Below are 19,306 nucleotides of genomic sequence, written 5' to 3' on the forward strand. Positions count from 1 at the left end.
TATATTCTATCCTGTAAGTTTTCCATTTTTTTAATATCTGACAATTATATCCATTATCCATAATCTGACAATTATAAAAGTCCAGTTTTAAAGACTTTTGTTCCGGTTCTGCCTCATGGAATGGTAAAGTAGTAGTATTTTTTGTTTTTGTGCACTTTTAAATCATCCGATAACCTGATTATTCAATTGATCATATTTTAAATATTTTAGATAAATTTGCCTTAAAATTAAATTATTTATTCTACAACTGACACAAAAGATTAAAATTGTGATTTAAATTTGCTCTATGAGTATCCACTTTGTTAGAAAAATGTATAAAGTTGGGGGGTATTTTATATGCTCCAACATAATCTTAGGAATGAGAAGTAAGGTATGTAGATGCTTAATGTGTATTTTCTGTTTTATTATTATTATTATTGATGTAGATATGCTGGACTTCCGTCTTTAACATGGGCAAATAAAACCATATAGTATTTTGCTTTTACCAGAGTTTTACAACATGATAGCTTATCGAATTAGTGATATACTGCCAAAATAGTTTTAGAAATCACCCTCTAAAAACCCAACAACTCTATCCTATACCTAAGCCAGTAGATCAGTTTGTAGGCATCTCTTTGCAGAACTGATATGCTAGTGTGAATTTGAGGTAAAATATTTAGTATTTAGGAAAGAATAAAAAACGATTCTTGCGTGGGACACCTGGGTGGCTCAGTCGCTTAAGTGTCTGACTTCTGCTCAGGTCATGATCTCACGGTTCATGGGTTCGAGCATCCGGCTCTGTGCTGACAGCTCAGAGCCTGGAGCTTGCTTCGGATTCTGTGTCTCCTTCTCTCTCTGCCCCCTCCCTGGCTCACACTCTGCCTCTCTCTCTCTCTCTGTCTCTCTCTCTTTCTCTCTCTCTTAAAAATAAATAATAAAACATTAAAAACAAATTAAAAAAATGATTATTGCATGTAAATCCTAAATGAAATGTCAAAGAAGAAGTAACTCAATAAAAGTATGTTATATTTAAACATTAAAAAAAAAGAAAAGTTAAACAGTTTTTTTAAAAGTTGATAATTTTTTTCCATTTATACTGGTATTAAACCTATTACAGCATATTTAGCTTTGCATGTCCCTAAATGACTTGTAGCATATTTGGAAAATAGGAAAAGAAAATTTACCAGCCTAGTACAATCACTGTTTGCATTTTAGTGAATTTATTTTCAGCCCTTTTTTTCTTATCTATCTTTAAAAAAAACACATAGTTGTAATTCTATAAGGAATGTTTTTAAATTAGAAGAGTTGTGTGAGGTTCTTATGTATCCATGTCATTCTGGCTTAACACAGATGCTAAAAAATGAATGTTCACTCACTTTTGGGTTAAGAAGTGATCGTCAGTCCCAATGCTAATGGAGAAAATGACCACATGGTGTGATTGTTAATACATGTATTCTTTGATAGACAGCATAACTGAAAATAACAGATAATGTGACTTCTCTAGATCTAAAAGTTGAAAAGTAATTTAGTTGTGTCCTGGACACAGTTCTTTCTTTCTATAAACATGTGTTAACTACTTATTTTCCTTTCCTAAAAGTATTTAAAAATGTTTTATTGTTTTGTTTCTAAATTATTATTTTTAGCCATATAACTATTAATAATGCTTTAAAAGTTATTTTTAAAGTTTATTTATTTTTGAGAGAGAGAGTGCATGCACACAAGCAGGGGAGGGGCAGAGAGAGAGGGAGACGCAGAACCTGATGTGGGGCTTGAACCCATGAACCATGAGATCATGACCAGAACTGAAGTCAGACGCTTAAGCGACTGAGCCACCAAGGTGCCCCTAAAGTTATTTTAAAGGGTCCTCAAGACTTTAGGATTTTAGATAGTCCTCCAGATGTTTTTAGTTGGGTCAAGCTTTGCTTTGCAGGTTAGAAAAAGAGAATGGCTTTAGAAACTTTGGCTCCTCTGAAACTTTTGTCAGAACAGGAATAAGGGGAGTATTGGAGAGCCCTTTGCTCTGTGGGGTCAAAGGCTTATATAAATTAATTTTCAAAATATAACTTGTTTTATTTTCTTGTGATTGCTTGTTCCCTCCTCCCTGTATTCTAGGTAGCCTGACATAATAAACATAAACATTATAATAAAAGGAACTTTATTTAAAACTGGTGAATTTTTATTTCAAGTATTTTTAAGAACTAATTATTATAGACTATCTTAGTTATTCCTCTCTGTAATTTCTTAATGTTTATAGTGTGCTTTCTTATTACTTGGGAAATAAATTATAGTTTTTACAGACCAATGGATTATACATTGTTGATTGTATAATTATGCATTGTAACACCCTTTTTGTATCTTCTCTTTTCAAAGGTTTGCTTATTCTCCATTTGGCATATGTTACTGGAATAATATTCACCATGGTTTTGGATGACCTTCCAAACTTAGAAGACATCTATACTTCCTTGTGTTCATCATCAGTGGAAGATTCAGAGATGGATTTTGATTCTGGACTAGAAGATGATGACACAAAAAGTGATAGTATTTTGGAGGATTCCACAATATTTGTGGCCTTCAAAGGAAATATAGGTGATAAAGACTTCAAATGGAAATTGGACACAATATTGGAGAATGTGCCCAATTTGTTACACATGGGTAATTTATTTATTATTTAATTATTTTTAAAATCATTTTAGTTTAATTATTTTTTCTTTTTCTTTTTTTTTGGGGGGGGGGAGAGAGTGAGCACATGCCAGTGGGGGAGGGGCGGAAAGAGAAAGAGAGAGAGAGAATATGTTAAGCAGACTTAGTGCGGGGCTCCATCTCAAAACTGTGAGGTCATGACCTGGGCCGAAATCAAGAGTTGGATGCTTAATCTACTGAACCACCCCGGTGCCCCTCTTCTTGTTACTTTTTTAAAAAAATGTTTGCTCTTCTGTGATTGTCTTGAGTTTTACGAAGTAAAACTTTGCCATACTGGATTGAAAGGCTGATTTTAAGTGCAGAATTGGAATTTTAGAATTTTTTTTTTTTATGGAGGTATAGTGGACATATAACATTACATTAGTTTCAGGTGTATAACTTACCATTCCATATTTGTATATATTGTGAAATGATCACGCACCACAATCTAGTTAACATCTGTCACCATACATAGTGACAGTTTTGTTGTGATGAGAACTTTTTTTTTTAATGTTTTTGTTTATTTTTGAAAGAGCGCAAACAGGAGAGGGGCAGAGAGAGAGGGGGACAGAGGATCGGAAGCAGGCTCTGCACTGACAGCAGAGAGCCCAGCGAGGGTCTTGAACTCGGGAACCATGAGTTTGTGACCTGAGCTAAAGTCAGACACCTAACCGACTGAGCCACCCAGATGCCCCTGCAATGAGAACTTTTAAGATATACTCTCTTAGCAACTTGCAAATATGCCATAGAGTATTACTAACTATGGTTACTTGCTGTATGTTATATCCCTGTGACAATAACTGAAACTTTGTATCTTTTGACCCCCTTTACCCATTTCACCTCCACCACCACTCCCTGTCCTGTCCCCTGTCAGCTACCAGTCTGTTCCCTGTATCTATGAGCTTGGTGTTTTTGGTTTTGTTTTGTCTTGTTTTTTAAGATTCCACATGTCTGTGAGATCATACAGTATTTGTCTTCTTCTGGCTACTTAATTCACTTTAGCATAATGCCCTCAAGGTCCATCCATGTTTCTTATAAATGGCAATATTCTTTTTTATGGCTGAATAACGCTCCATTATATGTATATACATACCATGTATATACATACCATGATTTTTTTGTTCATTCATGCATTCATACATCTGTGGACACTTAGGTTGTTACCATGTCGTTGTTCTTTAAATAATGCTGCAGTGAACATGGGGGTGCAGATAATCTTTTTGAGTCAGTGTTTTTGTTTTCAGATAAACATTCAGAAGTGGAATTGCTAGATCATATGGTAGTTTTATTTTTAATTTTTGAGGAACCTCCATATGTTTTCCACAGTGGCTGCATCAGTTTATATTCTCACTAACAGTGCATAAGTGTTCCTCTTTCTCTACGTCCTTGCCAACACTTGTTATTTTTTGTTTCGTTAATAATAGCCATTGTAAAATTTTTTAAATATTTATTTTTTTTTGAGAGAGAGACACACACACACACACACACACACACAGAATGGAAGCAGGGGAGGGCAGAGAGAGAGGGAGACACAGAATCTGAAACAGGCTCCAAGCTGTCAGCACAGAGTCCAATGCAGGGTCAAACTCATGAACTGTGAGATTGTGACCTGAGCTGAAGTTGGATGCTTAACCAACTGAGCTACCCAGGTACCCCAGTAATAGCCATTCTAACAGGTGTGAGGTGATATCTCATTGTGGTTTTGATTTGCATTCCCCTAATGATTAGTGACATTGAGCACCTTTTATGTACCTGTTGGCCATCTGTATGTCTTCTTTGGAAAAAAGTCTGTTTAGATCTTCTGCCCATTTTTTAATTGAGATTGTTTGGAATTTTATAATCAAGTTGTATGAGTTCTTTAGATATTCCTTATCAGATACATGATTTGCAAATATTTTATCACATTCAATATGTTGCCTTTTCATTTTGTTGATGGCTTCCTTTGCTGTGCAGAAGGTTTTTAGTTTGATATAGCTCCACTTGTTTGTTTTTGTTGCCTTTGCTTTTTGTGTCACATTGAAAAAAATCATTGCCAAGACCAATGTTAAGGAGCTTACCACCTGTTTTCTTCTAGGAGTTTTATGGTTTCAGGTCTTACATTAAGTCTTTAATCCATTTTGAGTTAACTTTTGTGTATGGTGTAAGATAGTAATCCAGTTTCATTCCTTTGCATATGGCTGTCTGGTTTCCCCAGCGTCATTTATTGAAGAGACTGTCCTTTCCCCATTGTGTTTTCTTGGCTCCTCTGTTGTAAATTAATTGACCATATATGTGTGGGTTTATTTCTGGGCTCTCTGTTCTGTTCCATTGATCTATGTGTTTTTATGCCAATACCATACTGTTATGATTACTATAGCTCTGATTTTTTTTTTTTTAATGTTTATTTTTGAGAGAGACAGAGACCATGCGAGTGGGTTAGGGGCAGAGAGAGAGGGAGACACAGAATCCAAAGCAGGCTCCAGGCTCTGAACCCCAGCACAGAGCCCAATGTGGGGCTTGAACCCACGGACTGTGAGATCATGACCCGAACTGAAGTCGGATGCTTAACCAGCTAAACCACCCAGGGGCCCCGTAGACTGTACCTTTTGCTTCTACTCCCTCCTCTCCCACTCACTCAAACTCAGAAGCTGTGACATCATGACCTGAGCTGAAGTTGGATGCTCAACCAGTTGAGCCACCCAGGTGCCCCCCCCCCTTTTTTTTTTAATTTTTTTATAGCTTTGTAATACAGCTTGGAATCAGAGAGCTAGAATTTTTTTAATGTTTATTTTATTATTTAAAGAGAGAATTAAACATTTTTTTTAATGTTTATTTTTGAGACAGAGGGAGACCAAGTGCGAGTGGGGGAGGGGCAGACAGAGAGGGAGACACAGAATCTGAAACAGGCTCCAGGCTCTGAGCTGTCCGCACAGAGCCCGATGCGGGGCTTGAACCCACGAACCATGAGATTATGACCTGAGCCAAAGTCGGATGCTTAACCGGCTGAGCCATCCCGGTGCCCCTTAAATGTTTATTTGTGAAAGAAAGAGTACGTGCACATGAGTAGGGGAGGGGTAGAGAAAGAGGGAGAGAGAGAATCCCAAGCTGACAGCAGAGAGACCCAGTGTGGGGCTTGAACTGACAAACCATGAGATGATGACCTGAGCCAAAATCAAGAGTCAGATGCTTTAACCCACTGAGCCCCCCCACGTGCCCCTAGAATTTTTTCTTTTAATAGAAATGCTGTTGTGTTTCTTTTAAGTACATGGAGAAACTGAACATAATAAGGTACTGTTAAACATAGTAATCCTTAAACTATCTGCTCTAGTAGGTAGGAGTAATTCTCAAGACCCAATTTTATTTCTTGTTTTTAACTCTCTGGTCTTTAGTTTCCTTACCTGCAAAATGAAGAGGTTAGACTGGATCTTAAAGGCCCCTAAAAGCTTAGAAAAATCTTACTTCATGGTTCTACTTAAAATGTACTTGAAATTTGCCTTCCTGAATTTTATTTATTTCTTATTTTTTAATGTTCACTTTTGAGAGAGAGACAGAAGGCAAGATGGGGAGGGGCAGAGAGAGGGAGACAGAGAATCTGAAGCCGGCTCCAGACTCTGAGCTGTCAACACAGAGCCCCAAATGCAGGGCTCGAACCCATAAACCGGGAGATCATGACCTGAGCTGAAGTCAGATGCTTAACCGACTGAGCCACCCAGGTGCCCCTTGTCTTCCTAAATTTTAGATCAGGCTGCCAACTGGCAACCTGTTGGATCCAGCCTGCAACCATGTGTTATGGCTCTACTTTAGTTTTGTTTGTTTTGATGTTTGAATTTCATCACCAATGCTTTAAAAATTGAAATATTTTGCATACAAATCCAGATTTTGGATTTAACTCTAAAAATGGAAAGATTTGATAACATTGAACTCTCTCCTTGTCCCAGGCAGTGCTGAGGAGCAGCTGCTATTGAGGGCAGGCCCTCATCTCAGATAGTTCCCATCTGGCCTCTTCATACACTTGGATTACCTGTCTAGGTCTTGTAGGCATTTGTGTTTTTGAAACTTGGTTAGAGGCTCTACATCATTTTTGGTTAGCACAGTTATCTAATCTCATCAGACATAGTACAAAGCCTAGATCTTACTAATTTTTTTAGGCTTGGTGGTTTGTTTTTTTTTTTTTGAGATTTGATGTCATTTTCTCAAGGGCTTTTTTATACCATGTAAAGAATAGTATTAGAGAATTTTATATGTTAAACTTACAGTTATTAACATCATTGTCACTCTAGTCTTATTCACAATATATTACAAGAGCCTTTCCAGGTTAGAGCAGCATACATGAAATTAAAATTTTATAGTCCTAATATATCATATTACACAGAGATAAGAGTGTCAATGAGCACGAAAGTGTTTATTGCTCTTATAATTACCCCCATTTTTTCTTGTTTGAGATTGCTGAATCAGGGGTGCCTGGCTGGCTCGGTTGGTAGAGCAGGCAACTTTTTTTTTTAAATTTTTTAAAATGTTTATTTATTTTTGAGAGAGACAGAGCACAAGCAGGGGAGGGGTGGAGAGAGAGGGAGACACAGAATCTGAAGCAGCTCTAGGCTCTGAACGGTCAGCACAGAGCCCCATGTGGGGCTCAAACTCACAAACTGTAGATCATGACCTTAGCCAAAGTCGGACACTTAACTGACTGAGCCATTCAGACGCCCTTAGAGCATGCAACTCTTAATCTCCAAGTCATAAGTTAATCCCCTACTTTGCGTGTAGAATTTACATTAAAAAATTAAAATAAAAAAATAAAATAAAAAAATAAAATATGGATGGATAGCTGAATCAGTTTGTTTATGGCTTTCAAATAAATTGCCAAACCCAGATTTATGGTGTTATCAGATTGTATTCTTGGTCCACAAGTATTTTAAATCAAATGTCAAGTATGATGGAAGTTAAAAAAACTTTTGATAAATATAACCATGTTATAAACAGGATTTTTCTACACCCATATCATAAATAGATAATACCATAAGCAATTTTGATGTATGTCTAGACTTTGAATGAGATTCTGGTACTCTTTAGATTGGGCATATATACTCTGGAACTAGGATCCCTCGCTTCCTACCTTTTGCTTTTTGGAGGCATAAGTGTCATGGAAAGGAAATTGACCTGAGAATCAGAGCTGGGTGTTAGTCCCATCTCTGGTGCTGCTAGGTGACCACAGGATTCTAGGCAGATCACTTAGCCTTTCTTGGCCTCAGCTTCCTCACATGTAAAATAGACTTGGACTAAATATTGCCTAATCTTAAGTTCTATAATTGTATTATCTTACTGCGGTTAGCAAGTGGTCTTTTATATCCACATTAGAACAAGTGAACTCCATGTCTGGATAAATTAACTTTCAATGTGTAGTGGTTTTGGAGGTGGAAGGGGCTTTAGGCAACACGTAGGCACTTTATCTATAGATATATCTGATTTTGACAACACATATGCCCATATGACCCATTTTCTTGATACTGGAATGCATAAATAGAGGATACCAAAGACTTAATTTAGCCAAGTTCATAACAAAAGGGAAAATTATTTTGCCTGGGGTTATTGAGAAAAAAAATTTTTTATGAGTTAACTGGGCCTGGGATTTGTTTTTCATCTGTAAAACACAATTACAAACAACATTTAACCTCCTCAGTTAAACTTTTGTACCTTCTTTTAAAAACATGTCCTGAAGTTTCCATTGACTTTTCAGACTTGCTGAAATGCAGGGTTTTCATATCCTAACTGAAGCTTTGTTGTCAAATTATATTGTTTTTCCCTTCAGTGCAGTATGGTTCAGTGAAAATTATACTCTTATTTAAAGCAGGAAAAAATTGGGGCGCCTGGGTGGCTCAGTCGGTTAATATCCAACTTTGGCTCCGGTCGTGATCTCATGGTTTGTGAGGTCGAGCCCTGTGTCGGGCTCTGTGCTGACAGCTCGGAGCCTGGAGCCAGCTTCAGATTCTGTGTCTCCCTCTCTCTCTGCCCATCCCCTGCTCATGCTCTGTCTCTCTCTCTCATTAATAAATAAATGTTAAAAAAAAATAAATTTTTTTAAAGCAGGAAAAACTTTAAAATCAAAGACAAAAAAAGCCTCCTTCTTAAATTGAAGGATTTATGGGACACTGGAAGAAATATCTTTTTCCTGTCTTTGTGAATATGTTGTACAGAGATACTCATTATTTGTTTGTTTGTTTATTTATTTATTTTTAAGTAGGCTCCATGCCTAGTGTGGAGCCCAACATGGGGCTCAAACTCACAACCCTGAGATCATGACCTGAGCTGAGATCAGTTGGAAGCCTAACCAACTGAGCCACTCAGGTGCCCCAATACTAGTTAATATTTAAATAGGACTATGAACTGGCATAGTCTCTATACTGTATTTTTGTATTTATAGAATTTCAATGAAATGTGAGACTTAAATATTCTCATGATGCCAGTTCACATGTATTGAATGGAATCCAGAAATAGACCTTAGTCTATTCATTTAAACTTGTCTCTCTCTTTCTCTCTCTTATAATCCTTACTCCATCTTACTGCTTTCCATGTATTTACTGCATGTGTGTATATCAGGGCCTGTGCTAGGTTTTTGGCATATATTTTCTCATTTAGTACTCACATTCTCACGAAATAGTTTTTTCATGGTTTTAAAGAAGAGAAAGGTAAGTTTCAGAAACGTTGAATAATTTGTTCATGGCCACTCAGGTGCTAAGTGCTAAAACTGGAATTAGATTTGAAGTCTATCTAATGCCAAAGACTAAGTTCTCACAGCTACTCCAAGGCAATGCTCTGCCTTGTTCTTTTGCTTTTGGTTAGTTTTGTTTGTTCCATGTCTTCTGGTGGTTAAAAGATTACTAATATTATTCACTTTCTTTCATGACCAAGAATCCAGCAAGCTAAAGGTACAGAAGGTGGAGCCCTGGAACAGCGTGCGTGTGACATTCAACATCCCCCGGGAAGCAGCGGAGCGGCTACGGATCCTGGCTCAGAGCAACAACCAGCAGCTTCGGGATCTGGGGATTCTCTCCGTTCAGATTGAAGGTGCCTATCTGGACCCAGATCATAACAACAGTAGAATGTAGCATGATTTTCTTTGCTGCTTTGTCTGTTCCCCTCCTGTTTCAGAATGCCAAGTAACTCACGTAACCTGTACTTCCCATTGCCACACCTTAGGGTAAGGAGGGATTGAGGCTCTGTCTGGGTGATGGTTCCACATCCATAGCTTCAGACTCCATTCCCTTGGCTCATTTTGTCTGTCTGTCAGATTTGGATTTTATTGGCACCCTGACCAGGAACTGATTTGTCTTTTTTTTTTTTTAAGTTTATTTATTTATTTGAAGAGAGAGAGCATCAGCAGTGGAGAGGCAGAGAGAGAGGGAGAGAGAGAGAGAATCCCAAGCAGTCTCTGCACTGTTAGCGTGGAGCCCAGCACGGGGCTTGAACTCACAAAGTGTGAGATCATGACCTGAGCTGAAATCAAAGAGTCAGGTGCTTAACCAGCTGAGCCACGAAGGTGCCCTTTAACTTATCTGTTGTTTAAGGAATATCTAATTTCATTTGCTTCTGTCTACCAAATAAGCTTTAGTATTTATTTCGTCATCTAACAGAGATTAGGAGGCCCTAAATAGTCCTTTTCGTAGCAGTATTCATTTTTCAAATATTTTGCCAGAATGGTCTTTTCAAAATGAAAACACACACACACATACACACACACACACACACACACACACACACGCATGCACACACACAAACACACACACACAGTATCCAGCTTAAAACCCCTGCTTTGGCTTGCTGTTATTCACAGAATAAAGACCAAACTTCTTACTCTAACCTCATGGAACTTGTGTGGTCTGACCTCTACTCTACCTTTCTCATCCAGTCTTAACTCATCCAACCCTCCTCCTTGCTGTCTATTCCAGCCTCTCCAGCTTTCTTCTGGTTCCTTGAATATGCATTTCTTCCTCCTGCCATGGGCCCTTTGCATTTATGTATTCTCTATATGGAATATTGTCCCTTACCAATTCCCCCTTCCTTAGTTAACACCTACTCAGCCTTCACGTATTAGCTTAAATCTTCTTGAGGATATATTTTCTGAACTCCTTGACTAATTCAGAGTCCTTTGTTATATGCTGTCACAAAAGTCTGGTTTTTGTCCTTAGATCATTTATGTCACACTTTCATCAGAGCAATTGTTTCATTATTGTTTTATTCTCTCCTAGATTGCAAGCTACAGTAGGGCAGAGACCATGTCTGGTTTTGCTCACTGTTGTAGTTCTGTTTTCCTGGAACGTGTTAGTTTCCTGAATAAACATATGTTGAATGAAGGCAAGGGAAGCACACACATAATAGCATCACTTTGCTTTAGCACTTGGAATACAGTGATAAGTATAATATGGTCCTTGCTGTTATAAGCTCAAAAGAATTTCCTGATCTTGGTGAGGGAGACAAACCTGTGAGAGAGAAGTACCAGGAAGGGGGAAGCACAGAGGAGGTTCTATCTTTGGAGGCCCCGTTAACTAGAACCTTTCTTCCCCTCCTGTATTGATGCAGACATAGTGGCAACCAGTGATTTCAGCCTTTCCTTCTACCGGTGGGCCAAACCTTCCTAACTCCGTGTTTGCTTAGAGCCTAAATGCGCCACAAAACCTTGGCAGCCAAAAAGGTTAATACTTCATATGCAGGAGTGAGACACATTTTGTGCAGTGTAGGATTGTACATTGCTGTGCCCCAAAAGGGGCAATAGCAGCAAACAAATGAAGATTTAGAGAGGATTATAGGTAGAGAAATGGGGTAAATCCCATCATTTGATAAAAAAGGGAATAGAGGTTTAAACAACAACCAGCCTATTATGAAAAATGGTCGATTGTCTAAAAGGATCCAGAGAAGTAAAATTAATTCACAGCAATCTATAGGATATAGGATGAACTTTTGGGAAGAGTGGAAGTAAAACAGCTGTTGGCTACATAGCACTATGTAGGCCATTTATATTTTATGAAAACATAAGTGGTTTCTTAAACTCTAAACGTTTTATAGTCTGTTACCTATTTATGTGAGTTAAAAGGGCTTTGAAAACTTACATGGTAGTGTTTTCCACTGGAGAAAGGAAACACCAGTCTCTTCTTTTAATCAGACCTACTTCCCCTAAGTTCTTTTAAAAAGATAAGGTGCTGGCTCCCCTTTATAGCCGTAAATTAAAGCATAAGTACCATCAAGAAAGTAAAGTAGATAACATGTATTTCAAGAAATTGTGAAATTCACGTATGGTAGTGATTATCACATTACAGAAAAGGGTCCTTTAACTTTTAGGGTATGCATATGTGTCCCAGGTGATCTCCTTTTCTCTCTCTGTGCTCCCTCAGAATTCGGGCAGGAGTAAAAGTGGTGGCAGCAGCTTTGCTTTTGTGAAACTGGTAATAAGCTGATGCCTTTGTAAGTTGTAAGAGGTGTCTGCTGCAAGGGTGTAAGGTCAGGTTGCACAGCCTATTCTCCATAGAAGAACACTCCCTGTACCCTTCCTTTTTTGAGTTTTGGCCAGGGAGTTGGGAAGACATCTTTTTTGAGTATATTTTGTGTCCCCTCTATTAATTCATGGTGATTTAAAGCAGAAGTCTGCAAACTTTTTCTGTAAAGGGCCAGAGAATAAATTCTTTTGACTTTGTGGGCCCTAAGATCTCTGTCACAACGATTTCAGTCTGCTTGCAGTGCAAACCAGCCATAAGCAATACGTAAGTGAATAAACATGGATGTGTTCCAGTTACATGTTACTTAAGTATATAGGCAGCAGACTAGACTGTAATGTGGGCCCATAGGCTGTGGTTTGCCGACCCCTAATCAGTGAGTTTGGGAGCCTGTAGTGTTCTTTATGTGTGTTTCTTTGGCACCAGTTAGCTTATATGCAGTTGGCAAATAGGAGAATGATAGCACTATAATGTGAGAATTGTGTGTATTCATATAAAAAAGGCAAGGGAAGCTGAAATAGAATAGAAGGATGATTATAAGAAAAAAAAAAACTCAGCTACTGCATAGGTAGGAGTCCTTTCAGCTCTGTTTTAAGGTAATTAAGGATGAGAATTTAGATACCTTCCCCAGAAGTGCACCCCAAGTGCACTTGCATGGCTCTTGCTTGTGACAAGTTCACTTTCTCCTGTGTCTGCTTTAATGGCAGCCCCAATGGCTCAGAGCTTTACTGAATCTGCATTATCATAGCATCTTTAACCGGGCATTTCCACTGTAAATGTTCTTGGATATATTGCCTCCACCAGTTAATGTTTTCATTAGAACTCTGATTACAAAGCCACATACATTTTGAGTAAATCCTAACAACATTGTTTTTCCCATAAAACCTATTATTTTCAGTGTGAGTTTTTATAGAATGTGGGGTTTCCCAGGAATGCATTCATCATTTGGAAAAATGCCTATAGTTCTTTGTAAGGTTATAAGATAACAATTCATAATACACTCAAATAGCTAATGAGTACCTACCATGTATTAGACACTGTTCTCTGTATTAAGGATATAATTAGGGTGGCCATATAATTTATCATCTAAATTAGGACACTTTTGAGAGTAAAAGGGGTGCTATTTTTTTTTTAATTTTTTTTTTAACGTTTATTTACTTTTGAGACAGAGACAGAGCATGAACTGGGGGGAGGGTCAGAGAGAGAGGGAGACACAGAATCTGAAACAGGCTCCAGGCTCTGAGCTGTCAGCACAGAGCCCGATGCGGGCTCGAATTCACGGACCGCGAGATCATGACCTGAGCTGAAGTTGGATGCTCAACCAACTGAACTACCCAGGCACCCCAAAGGGGTGCTATTAATAACTACCCCAGAACAAAAGATATAAAGGAACCAGGGCAGATTCATGGTTATCCTTGTATAGTAATGGATGAGGCAGACAATAAAACAAGTGAATGAGTAAGTCATTACATGGGATGTGCTCTGAAGAAATAACATGATATTCTGGGGTGCCTGGGAGGCTCAGTCAGTTAAGCATCCGACTTTGGCTCAGGTCATGGTCTCACGGTTTGTGAGTTCAGGCCCTGCGTCGGGCTCCATGCTGACAGCTCAGAGTCTGGAAGCTGCTTTGGATTCTGTGTCTCCCTCTCTCTCTACCCTCCCCCCCCCCAAATAAATAAACATTAAAAAAAGGAAGAACATGATGTTCTGATAAGGGTGACCTACCCTTGGATAAGACAGTTGGAGGAGGTCTTTTGGAGCCTGTGACACTTAAGATTACATGAACACTGAGAAGTTGGCTCATGTGAAGAGAGTAGAACTATTAGAGGCAACTATTTGCACATACTGTATGTGCAAATGCCTTGAGGTGAGAAGCAGCTTTGTGTGCTTAAGAAATTTTTTAAAATGCCACTGAGGCTGAATCCTTATTATTGAAGGAGAATATAGTGTGAGTTGAGGTTAGAGCGGTAGGCAAGAGCCACATCTGAGCTCTTAAATATGGTAGCCACAAACCACGTATGGCTGTTGAGCATATGTGGCTAGTTCAAACTGACATGTGCTATATTGATATAGCATGGATATACTGAGTCAAATAAAGTATATTACAATTAATTTCACCTGGGGTTTTTTTTGTTTATCTTTTCACTGTGGCTTCTAGAAGAATTAAAATTATATGTGTGACTCATATTTCTGTTGAACAGCACTGGACTAGATAGATTACTAAGACCTTTTATACCCTGTTAAGGAGTTTGGCTTTTATTTCTACAACAGTAGGAAGCATTGGAACAGTTTTAAGCAGAGAACTGAAATAATCTCATGTCCATTTCAAGAATAAATACTCTTTCTGTTTAGAGTGTCTTAGTGGGGAGCCTGGGTGGCTCAGTTGGTTAAGCGTCCATTTTTGGCTCAGGTCATGATCTCTAGGTTTGTGAGTTCAAGCCTCGCATTGGTTTCTGTGCTGACAGCTCGGAGCCTGGAGCCTACTTTGGATTCTGTGTCTCCCTTTCTTTTGCCCCTCCCCCACTCGTGCTTTGTCTCTCTCTCTCACTCACTCTCACTCAAAAATAAATACACATTAAAATTTTTTTAAAAAAGAATATCTTAAGTTTGGTATATTAATAGTTGCTTCCTTTTATTGGAAACCTTCAAGGTCTGTATTCTCTTTTTCTTTTATTCCTAACTCCCAGAGGCAAACAGTTTAGAGCATCTTGTAACCCTGGTAATCAGTCCCTTATTAGTAGGATGTTTGTTCCCTGGGACCAACCAGCCTACCTGCCTGGTGGAAATACTTAATACAGAAGGGTGACTTATCAGTGATAAGACAGGAAACTACTGTGTCCTCATTAGCTTCCTACTTTATCATCTGGCTCTGTAATCCAGAACCCTACAGTACATAAGGAAGGATGCCAAAGAATGCTGCCTTTGACCTTCTTAGCCACTGGTTAGCTATACTTCTATCTGTCCACATGGTGGTGCTATCATCCACAGTAACAATAGTCAAAATTTTGGATTAAGCGCAGGAAGTCTCCTGAAATTTGTTTCTTTTTATCATTAAACCAAGTAAAATTTAAGTAAGTTACCTCTAAGTTTAGAGTCTAATAAGTTGGAACACTTCTAGATGTTACCTACCAGGGTATTGTGAGGTTCAGATGAGATAAAATTTTGTAAGCATTAAAAACTTCATATGAGTGTTGGTCTTATAATTAGATGCTGCAAAAGTAGATTAGTAGCAATCTATCTACTCTTCATTGCATAAATATCTCCAGTGGATATCTGTTTATGCTGCACTAGTTGAAAGGGAAATGGGATTTTGCTCACAAATACTACAGTGTCCCTATACCATCATATGTTCTTTCTCCATTAAACTTACTCTTTTCTCTACCTTCTGGTCATAAATTCCCAAAAGGTAATCTAGGAGTTTGAGAGTTTCTGAGAACATTTAATTCCTTCTTGCACACATGGACATGTACACACACATGCACACACTATGAGCTAGTTGAAAATAGTCACTCAGAGTTACAAACTCTCTCCTGACACCATACATCATTAATGATTGTCCATCTGCTGTATTGTGAGTATCGATTATGTTTTCCTTGTGCTTCATGTAAGTAAACTTACTCAAGTGAAGTTGAAGAAAGACCTATATAGTATTGAACCTCCCTTTTGTGTGGTTGGTAAACTTACCATAGTTCTTTAAAAACACAGAAAACTAAAGTTTTTGTGTACTTGTTTTTAAAAAACATTTGCATCTTATTCTGATGGTTTCCTTCTTGTAACCTGTAATTTTTTCAGGGGAAGGTGCTATCAACCTGGCTTTGGCTCAGAACCGAAGCCAAGATGTGAGAATGAATGGACCCATGGGAGCCGGAAATTCAGTTAGGATGGAGGCGACATTTCCCATGGCAGGTGGTCCAGGTGAGATCTCCCACTCAGTTATATGACATTTTACTGGTTTCCTTTTTCCTTTTATCTGCTAATGTATGATCATTTGAGTTTTGCAAAATAGGTGGGGGTTCCTGACACATCACTGTTTACTGATTTAAGAAAATAAGATTTAAATCACTCAGGAAGGTAGAATCGCAGAGCATGGGCTCATGCTTAAATGTAGATAGATGAGCACTGAGCTGTGCAGCAAACATTTGTTGAGTTCTTATTGTAGGACAGACTCTGCTCAAAGTGTTGGAGATAGAAGTGAATAAAATAGGGGCACCTGGGTGGCTCAGTCAGTTAAGCATCGCTCAGGTCATGATCTTGGCGGTTCATGGGTTTGAGCCCCTCGTCAGGCTCTGTGCTGACAGCTCAGAGCCTCGAGCCTGCTTTAGATTCTGTGTTTCCCTCTCTCTTTATCCCTCCCCAACTCGCACTCTGTCTCTGTCTCTCAAAAATAAATCAACATTAAAAAATTTTTGTTTTTAAAAAAATAAAATAAAGAAGATAAAATTAAAAAAAAAGAAATGAATAAAATGTTTTTTATCTTCAGAATGTTTATAGTATAATGGAGTATGTAGCTTTCCAATTGCCACCCATTTTCTATGAGGCTGAGAATCTGAGCCGAGAGTTCTTTGTGTTTATGTGGAATCTGAGGAATATGTGGAAGAATATGTGTTTTTAGATATTTAGAATTTGAGAGAGTTATAAATTATTTGTTAACTTTTCTAGTAAAACTGAGATTTCTTCTTTAGAGAATGAACTCAACATTCTGTGAATCACAAAATATTAGAATTGAGTGGACTCTCTCATTTAAAGCTGAGGAAACTGAAGCTCACAGAAAGGAAGCAGTTTACCCAGGGTCAAGTAGAAATAGACTAATATCACGGATTTAACTCCTAGTCCAGGGCTCTTATCACTACATTAGTGGCTTTCAAACTTTTTCTGCTTTAGGACCTTTTATTCAAATAAACCAGAAAAGCACAGCTGCTGTGGTTGAAGCAGAGTAACCACCTGAAACTATACTGAGTCATTCACATTCCCACTTACCACAGTAGCTCTTGAAGAAATAGAGCAGAATGGAGAAACTTAATTTATAAAACCATTGTTCCAAACTGTAGCTGAAGACTTGGCCATATAAAATTGGGACTAGATTTTTATCCTGGCAGTGCCATTTCCTGGTTACCTCAAGCTAGTCACCGTACCTCTCCAAGCAATAGTTTCTTCACCTAAAAAGTCAGATAGTAATGCGTACAGTCTTTTGTGCTCATGTTTGAAGGTGGATGAGCCCTGAGCCATGTAGCCGACATTTACAGAGTTCCTATTATATGTCAGGACCTGTGCTGTTGAGCTGTTACGGAATACCACATGGTAGATAAACAGTACCTATCCTGGTACCTGTAGTAGGGAGTCAATATAGTTATAGTTCTCCACAGAAATCTGAGCATTTGGTATTATGGTAGCTTAATGAGAGATAATCAGTGATGCTAGTGCCACTACTGAAGAACCAGAGTGGGAAAACTCTGGCCAAGTTGCATATAGTTAGTAAAAGAATAGATCTAGAATGAGAGACAAGAAATCTGGGTTTTAGTCTCAACTCCTGGACAAATGACTTAATATTTACTGGCCGTAATTGCCTGGAAACATATTTACGTCCTAGAAACAATGCTGTGGATCCCTTCCAGCCTTACACTTTTAGGACTCTATTAAAACTGACATCAACACACTAATGCAAGTATCTGGCAAGTAGCAGGCATATTTACTAAGCATCTCTAGGATGTAAGTGTAAATTATAGTGATACAGTTCATTGTCAACATAGGAAACTTAGAAGCTTAAGGTTGAAATCAAGTTAGATTGGAATTTAATGAAGGGTACTGATTGTGCTAATATATGTAATACAAAGTTGAAGGAATAATAAAGTTGAAGTAATGATCTGTAGTCATACCAACATTTTAACCCCTAGATATCTTTCTTTACTGCCAAGCGTACTTTAGGAATATTTTTCTCTGATGTCCATTGGGACAGTGGTTGCAAATAAAATTTAATATTAGGTTGAACATTTATAAACAGAGAAAGTTTTAAGGGAAAGAGATCTTAACTACCCTCTAAAACAATAATAAATGACTTTGGAATTGTCTGTATAGAATGTCTTGGATTGTCAATTATTCTTAGTATTACTTTCTTTGCTTAGCACTGGCAACAGAAGTTGACTGATAAGCCAGAAGTCTTTTGTAATTAAAAGCCTTTTTTAATCCATAGGCTTTTTAAAAAAAAATTTTTGTAGCCATATAGAACTGCCAAGATTAGTAAGGGTGCCATAGTCATTTAGTCATGGTTTCTTGACCTTGTCACTGTTAATATTTTGGGCTGATCATCTTTTGCTGTGGGCAGCTGTCCTGTGCATTGTGGGATGTTTAGCAGCCTGCTTGGCCTCTACCTACCAGATGCCAATAGCACTACCACACCTTCCCCCCTAGTTGTGCCAACAAAAATGTCTTCAGATGTTGCCAAACATTCTCTGGGGGACAAAATTGGCCCCAGTTGAGAACCATGGATCTTGTGCAGATTCCTATCTAGTGCTGGAATATATGTTAGAGTGTCACTACTGAACATGTAGTCAGCATGCTCTTGAACATTTCTGGAGATAGAAAGCTCATTGTAAACTGAGAAAACCTGTTTCTTATCTCCAGAGAACTTTCTTACTGTCTAATTACCATCTTTGAAAAATGGAGGGGGGTTTCTCAGAGACAAATCCAGTTATAGACAGATAAACATTTATCTAACTGTCCCAACTACAAAACACCCAAGAATGCTAGACAAAATATAACATTTAATGCATGGCTGACCTTGTAAGAACTCAAAGGAAATCCCCAGAGTGAAAAAGAAGTCAAAAATGAAAATTTAAGTAGCAGTAAACAAATGAAGAGATTCTGCAGGGACCAAAGGCTCTGAGTTTGAATGGCCAGGAAGGGATAAAATATGAAACCTTGGCTTGGGTCTACATAAAGAAGGAAGTTATCAATTTGAAACTAGAATTTTCAGTGAAAGGTAGATTAGAAAATTTTCACCCTCTGACACAGAGGGAGACAAATGCAAAACTTACGTGTCTTGGCCTGGGCTCTAGTTGGGAGGTGGGGAAATGGTGATTATGGAATTGTCTTTTCTACTCTGATTCATGTTGGACATTTAATATATTATTATTATTATTATTTTTTTAATATTTATTTATTTTTGAGACAGAGAGAGACAGAGCATGAAC

At 38.1% G+C, this 19,306-nt stretch overlaps 1 protein-coding gene across 8 annotated transcripts in view; it reads left to right on the top strand.

Annotated features, from left to right (window-relative positions):
- The window catches only part of NCOA6 (nuclear receptor coactivator 6), a 107,476-nt gene that overhangs the window by 47,785 nt on the left and 40,385 nt on the right, over positions 1-19,306 (top strand). For all 8 annotated transcript variants that reach the window (XM_047069274.1, XM_047069275.1, XM_047069276.1 and 5 more), the window contains 3 exons: positions 2,350-2,631; positions 9,544-9,699; positions 15,912-16,034. In XM_047069274.1, the coding sequence (XP_046925230.1) occupies positions 2,397-2,631; positions 9,544-9,699; positions 15,912-16,034 (514 nt within the window). In that variant the 5' untranslated portion in view covers positions 2,350-2,396. The remainder of the gene's footprint in view (positions 1-2,349; positions 2,632-9,543; positions 9,700-15,911; positions 16,035-19,306) is intronic.

Source organism: Lynx rufus, unplaced genomic scaffold, assembly GCF_022079265.1.
Source record: "Lynx rufus isolate CCGP_SWC_20201006 ecotype Redwood Valley unplaced genomic scaffold, mLynRuf1.p SCAF_8, whole genome shotgun sequence".
In the NCBI taxonomy this organism is placed as follows: Eukaryota; Metazoa; Chordata; class Mammalia; order Carnivora; family Felidae; genus Lynx; species Lynx rufus.